A 6,437-nucleotide genomic window follows, 5' to 3' on the forward strand; every position below is an offset into this window, starting at 1 on the left:
GTATAGTTTAAACATTATTGAGCCGAGTCAATTCGTTCAGACAATAAGCAACTGGTGGTGCTGGTTAAAAAAGGCCAAGTTTCCATGCATGCTCGAAACGAAAACTGGTGTTGATGGGAGAGAAATAAAGCAACAGATTGTCCACAATTTGCGTGGTTACATGCAAATTGTGTGGTGCTCGACGTTAGCAGACACAATGCAATCGACTTGTGTGGAATGCAAGGTGCCACCTAGGCCCTGGTGTGAATGACCTCTTTTTTTTTAAAAAATTTGGCGACTACTAGAAGGGAGCAAAGTACTCCGTGAGGACCCCTCATATCCTTTACAAAGTGAGGGCAAGTAAATATCGGGTGTCCAGCTGGGGATCGAACCTGGTACCTCCAGGTTACAAGCCATGGTACCTCTAGGTTACAAGCCACCCCGTGAACCACTAGAACAAGCGGCTGAGGTTAATGAAAGATGCGGTTGAATTTTTTTTGGAGTTTGAAAATTAATTGAGTTCCAACATGTGATCAAATTGGCGTAAAGAGGGGGGTTTGGGAAAATGACCAGTAATGATGCAAGTTCCAACTTTTAGGCAGATGCCACGTAGACAGCTGAGCTGCCTTAGGTCGGCGCTCACGCGTTTGCGTGTAAAAATACACAGGAAATCGGTGGAGGGTAAGTAGTTATTGGGTTGAATCTGGACACAGCTGGCCTGGTGGTGTGGGTGAAAATATATACATATATGATGATAAGCCCAGCCTACAGGAAAGCAAAGCCCCCTCCCTCTCTCTCTCTTCGCACCCTTCTTGCCGCGCTTCTTCTCTCTCCCCCCCATCTCTCTCTTCCTCCCATTTCTCTCTTCCCACCCTTCAAAACTCATTCCTCCCCCCCCCTCTCTCTCTCTCTCTCTCTCTCCCCCCCTCTCCCCCCCCCCAATATCTCTTTCGTCCCACCCTTGAGGGGCGTTCCTCTCTCTCCCCCCTCTCCCAAGCTTGGCTCTCTCTCTCTCTCTCTCTCATGCATTCGTTTGGGCCAATCCAGTTTCGTTTCCTTTCTTGTAATCGCGGGCAGCAGGAACCCAGCTTCTTTGTTGGGTCCTGTAAAGACCCACTTACAACAGATTTTCACCCTCTTCGCAGTTGCTCGCTCATAGCCGATTCCTCTCTTCTTGACGCATTGCCTTCTCGAGCGACTTGAAGCGGTGAGTCTCCTGTGTTTTCCGATCGGACCCAAATGCTTTTTCACCGAAAATGCACGTGGGTCGTCTTTGATTTCATCAATGCTCCCAACAGAAGAGAGATTTCAGACTGCTATGTGCTTTGCTTTCATCGCTGAAATTTCCTTTAGCAGTGCTAATATCAACTGTTTTTGAATGGTGGGTAATGCAGGATCAAGCACACTCAATACACATATAAGGACAGTGCAGACAATGGTGTCCAGGTCTTATGCAAATCTTTCTGAGCTCACTGGGGGTATAATCTTTCCTCCTCAAAAGCGGTTTGCAAGAGTGCTCTCATCTCCAGGCATATGTGGGGAGGCCCAGAACTCATCTACAGGCATATGTGGGGAGGCCCGGGAAGGTGACAATACAAACAGTGTCGCCTCGGACATTCCATCATCCATGGTGCAAGACCGCATCATCATTGTTGGGCATTTTCTGCCTCTCCAAGCCTCCCCGAGGCCCGACAACGGCGGGTGGTCTTTCAGCTGGGATAGAGACTCGCTCCTATTCCAGCTTAAGGATGGTCTGCCAGAAGATATGGATGTTATCTATGTGGGTTGCCTCAACGTTGATGTGGAAGCAAGTGAACAAGATGATGTATCTGCAACTTTGCTTGAAAGCTTTAAATGTGTTCCAGCTTTTTTTCCAGCCCATCTGAGAGATAGATTCTATCTCGGGTTCTGCAAGCAGCAGCTATGGCCCCTCTTCCACTACATGCTGCCCCTCACACCAGATCATGGTGGGCGCTTTGATCGCTCATTATGGCAAGCATATGTTACAGCCAATAGAGTGTTTGCTGATAAGGTTATGGAGGTGATCAGCTCTGATGATGATTTTGTATGGGTGCATGATTATCATCTGATGGTATTGCCCACTTTTCTCAGAAATAAGTTCAACAAAATAAAGCTAGGCTTTTTCCTTCACAGTCCTTTCCCTTCTTCAGAGATATACCGGACCCTTCCTGTCAGGGAAGAAATTCTTAGAGGGCTTCTAAATGCTGATCTTATTGGCTTCCACACATTTGATTATGCGAGACATTTCCTGTCTTGCTGTAGCAGGATGCTGGCATTGGAATACGAGTCTAAAAGAGGTTACATTGGTTTAGACTACTATGGTAGAACAGTAGGGATCAAAATTATGCCTGTAGGCATTCACATGGGTCAACTGGAGGATGGTCTTAAGATTGCGGACACTGAACGGAGAATTGCAGAGCTGAGGGCAGAGTTCAAAGGGAAGATCGTGTTGCTGGGGGTTGATGACATGGATATCTTCAAGGGAATCAGTTTGAAGCTTTTGGCAATGGAGGAATTGCTAAGGCAACAGCCTAAATGGAGAGGCAAGGTGGTACTTGTGCAGATTCTAAATCCAGCAAGAGGACGGGGAAAGGATGTCAAGGAAGTTCAACTGGAGGCAGAGTCGGCTGTGGCAAGGATCAATGAAGAGTATGGGTATGAAGGGTATAAACCTGTTGTACTGATTGAGGAAAGACATGTACCCTTGTATGAAAAGATTGCGTATTATAACATTGCAGAATGCTGCATTGTTACAGCAGTTAGGGATGGGATGAATCTCATTCCTTATGAATACATAGTTTGCAGACAGGGTACACCAAATCTTGATGCCACTTTGGGGTTGCCCAGTGGTTCTGCCAAGAAGAGTATGCTGATTGTGTCACAGTTTATAGGGTGCTCCCCATCCCTCAGTGGGGCCATAAGGGTGAATCCATGGAATATTGAATCAGTTGCAGAGGCCATGAACTCAGCAATTACCATGCCAGAATCGGAGAAGCAGATGCGGCATGAGAAACACTACAGGTATGTCAACACCCATAATGTTGCCTACTGGGCTCAGAGTTGTGTGGGAGATTTGGAGAGGTCTTGCAGGGATCATTCTCGCTGGCTATGCTATGGGCTAGGGTTTGGACTTGGCTTCAGGGTTGTAGCTCTTGATCCTCACTTTCAAAAGCTGCTTCTCAATGAGCATATTGTCTCGGCATACAAGAATTCAACCAACCGGGCGATTCTTCTAGATTATGATGGTACCATAGTGCCTCAAGGTTCCATAGACAAGACTCCTAGCCAAGTAGTTTTGGGAGTGTTGAACACATTGTGTGCAGATCCAAGGAATATGGTGTTCATTGTCAGTGGAAGGGGCCGGCAGCCTCTCAGTGAATGGTTCTCACCTTGTGAGAAGCTTGGTATAGCAGCTGAGCATGGATTCTATAACAGGTAGGGTTGGTAATTAGGTTATTTCATCCATGGTGTGGTTATGCAGCTGATTTTCAGCAACCTTTCTTACTTTATCTCTAATGATGGGCTGCTGCAATGCAGGTGGTCTAGGGATGCACCATGGGAGATGCCTGTGCCAGCCATGGATTTCAGCTGGAAAGAAGTTGTAACTCCTGTGCTGAAGCTCTACACAGAAAGCACCGATGGATCTTACATAGAGGCAAAGGAGAGTGCACTGGTTTGGCACTATCAAGATGCAGACCCCGACTTTGGCTCTTGGCAGGCTAAGGAGCTTCTAGATCATTTGGAGAGTGTCCTTGCAAATGAGCCTGTATCTGTGAAGACTGGCCAGCAAATCATAGAAGTGAAACCTCAGGTCCAGATCTTTTGCCGACATTTCTAATTCGTTCCATGGCTTACGTAACTTACATGAAACTAATGAATGAGCACGAAACTAATGCATGAGTAATATTTGTGTTCTGTCTGTCCAGGGGGTTAGCAAGGGTGTGGTTGTAGAGCAGCTTTTGGCATCTTTGGCAGATCGCAGCATGCCACCAGATTTTGTGTTGTGTGTGGGAGATGACAGATCAGACGAGGACATGTTTGAGAGCATTGAAGCTGCAATGGCTTTACCACCTCACAGTCCGACGGCCGAGGTTTTCGCTTGCACCGTCGGGCGGAAACCCAGTAAGGCTAAGTACTTTCTAGATGACACAGTGGAGGTTTTGAGACTCTTGTTGGGGATTGCCACAGCATCTGATCCTCTGAGAGGAAACTGTAGTGGCAGCTTGCACATTGAAGAAGAGAAGTGAAGATTTTAGCCCACGTCAGAGACTTTCTGTATGGTTAAGCCAGTCTCATAAAGTTCTACATCTCTTGTTATAAACATGAAGGTGGGGAGGGTTGTTTAAGCTGTTTGACAAGACTTGCATGTTTATGCACATTCAAAGCTGATGATTCACCTGTTTGCATTATCGTTGAAGGTATGAGAATCATGTTGGATCTGTTTGGCTGGGATCAAAGCACCTTGGACAGCCTTGATGAGAGTGGGAACTCGAAAGTGGATAATGATTGGATGATGGTGTGACATCATTGTTGTGTTCATATCCCAACAGGTTTGCTCAGTTTTGATGGAATGTGAGCTGATACTTTGTATAAGCAATACAGTATATAGCATACTCGGCATAAGGAAGTTGGAAACTGTAGCACAGTGCAGAGTGTCAAGAGTCATTGACAGGAAAACTAGAAATTCTAGACAGGTTCAAGATGATTCTTTATCCCTCAAAAGCAGGGCACATGATATTGTTAGAAGTGAAAACAATTTTTGAGAGATCAATTGCAAAGTTGCAATTCTAGTCCCTTTTCTTGCAAGATAATATACATTTTTTTTGGAGGGGGGGGGGGACGGGGGGGCGGGTGTGTGTGTGTGTGTGTGTGTGAGAGAGAGAGAGAGAGAGAGAGAGAGAGAGAGAGAGAGAGAAGACAACATGCTTTGTTTGGGGTATGTGTGTGTGTGTGTGTGTGTGTGTGAGAGAGAGAGAGAGAGAGAGAGAGAGAGAGATGACTAACCGTCCACAGAGGCCAAATATGACAGATGGGACCAGCAGCACCAAGTGGGCATTAAAAGGTCTCAAAGAAAAATAGGAGAAACGATCTAGCTTGTTGGGGGCTTAGCACGCATGTATCAGTTTGGGAAAGGCTGTCCATGAGTTTCAGATTCTTGAATTCCCCAAAAGGGGCTTGCTACTCTTGAAACTGGAGGCCTTGTTGGCTAGGGTCTATGTATCTATTGATATATATATATACAGAAAACATTGTTACCGCAACATTTCTCTCTCCTCTACATCTCTGCGTTTTGCATGGTTCTTAGTACGAGCAGTTCTTCCCCTTGTGACACTGGTATTAGAGCTCCATAGAAGTCCAAGAGGTGCTGAATTGGTGCACAGTATAAAGGTGGCTGTTTTTGGTCCAGACAAAAGCCCCCAGTAAATATCTTCTCGTGGATTATTCTTGATTCTCTAGGATGATTCTTTAACACCAATAAATATTTGGCTTAATGTTCTAAATATGTAGTCACAAGTTCTGTGATCAAATAATCTATGAATAAATCTCTTGTTATTATAGGAGTATGTAAAGTATCTAAGGGGTCAAATGAGAAATTTTACTGTCAAATGAGTTGCTGTCTATCTTAATTGATTCGAGTATGATAATAAGAAAAAGGACAACAATTAAGCTCAATGGTTTAGAAAGTTTGTCTTTCAATGTAAATGTGAGGATAAATAGTAATACATATAGTTGGCCAACTATGAGATGTGTTCGTCATTGTTCAATCACACTTCAAGGTGAAAGTACTTAAAGTAACATAGACAATGATGCATATCTATCTCTTACCACTAATGAGTATATGCTACTTATTGTCCTTTTATAATTATGAGTGATTTGAGGTGAGAGGAGGGATAAGGATCCGTAGTCCACAATGCGGCAATGTGATAACGCTTGCAAGAGAAAAGACGATGAAAGTTGCTACCCATGGAGGTGTGGACCTTTTGCAAAGGTGTGCTCGAGCTCGGCCATTGGAAAGATCCCCACATGATGGTTGTAGCTCATGAAGGTAAGCTCTTATGAATAAGTTTCTAAGAGTGACGGAAGTGAGCCATGTGCCGCTTTGGCGGAAAGTAATCCTTGGCTTTTTTTGTTGTTTTTCTCTAAATCTAAACATAATCTATTGCCCATACTCTCTACTATTAGTGGATTTCCACAAAAAAGAGTTGGTTTAGTACAGATTTGTGGCAATTTTGCTCTCTTTCATGTTTTAAAAATAATATAACTTCTTGCTTAAATTGTTGTTGTTGTAGTGCTAGGAAAGGGACCGAATCCCGGAGGGATTGATGTGACAAGGGACGTAAAACCCAATGACATGTTTGTTGTAGACATGGCAAAAGGAATGGGGAGATGCATTTGGGGCATGGATCTCAATGGCTCGAAAATATTAGCCATTGGGT

The 6,437-nt window shown here is 44.6% G+C and overlaps 1 protein-coding gene across 2 annotated transcripts; it reads left to right on the forward strand.

Moving 5' to 3' along the window:
- The first annotated feature begins 693 nt into the window (after positions 1-693).
- LOC147603572 (alpha,alpha-trehalose-phosphate synthase [UDP-forming] 5-like) lies at positions 694-4,794 on the forward strand. 2 transcript variants are annotated; one of them, XR_015265575.1, is made up of 5 exons: positions 698-1,186; positions 1,374-3,435; positions 3,538-3,811; positions 3,927-4,328; positions 4,419-4,794. XR_015265575.1 is itself a non-coding variant. In XM_086796369.1 (4 exons), the coding sequence occupies exons 2-4, from the start codon at positions 1,415-1,417 to the stop codon at positions 4,245-4,247; spliced, it is 2,616 nt and encodes an 871-aa protein (XP_086652495.1). In that variant the 5' UTR covers positions 694-1,186; positions 1,374-1,414; the 3' UTR covers positions 4,248-4,794. The 2 variants fall into 2 exon arrangements, 1 of the variants encoding a protein (XP_086652495.1); XM_086796369.1 differs by having other exon boundaries at positions 694-1,186; positions 3,927-4,794.
- Positions 4,795-6,437: the final 1,643 nt, after the last annotated feature.

This window comes from Cibotium barometz, chromosome 63 (genome assembly GCF_041138505.1).
Source record: "Cibotium barometz isolate CiBa-2024 chromosome 63, ASM4113850v1, whole genome shotgun sequence".
Taxonomy (NCBI): Eukaryota; Viridiplantae; Streptophyta; class Polypodiopsida; order Cyatheales; family Cibotiaceae; genus Cibotium; species Cibotium barometz.

Coding starts and splice junctions, on each gene's coding strand:
- LOC147603572 (XM_086796369.1), top strand. CDS start 1,415: ATGGTGTCCAGGTCTTATGCAAATCTTTCTGAGCTCACTGGGGGTATA. Junction 3,436..3,537: donor GAGCATGGATTCTATAACAG/GTAGGGTTGGTA, acceptor GCTGCAATGCAG/GTGGTCTAGGGATGCACCAT. Junction 3,812..3,926: donor TCATAGAAGTGAAACCTCAG/GTCCAGATCTTT, acceptor CTGTCTGTCCAG/GGGGTTAGCAAGGGTGTGGT.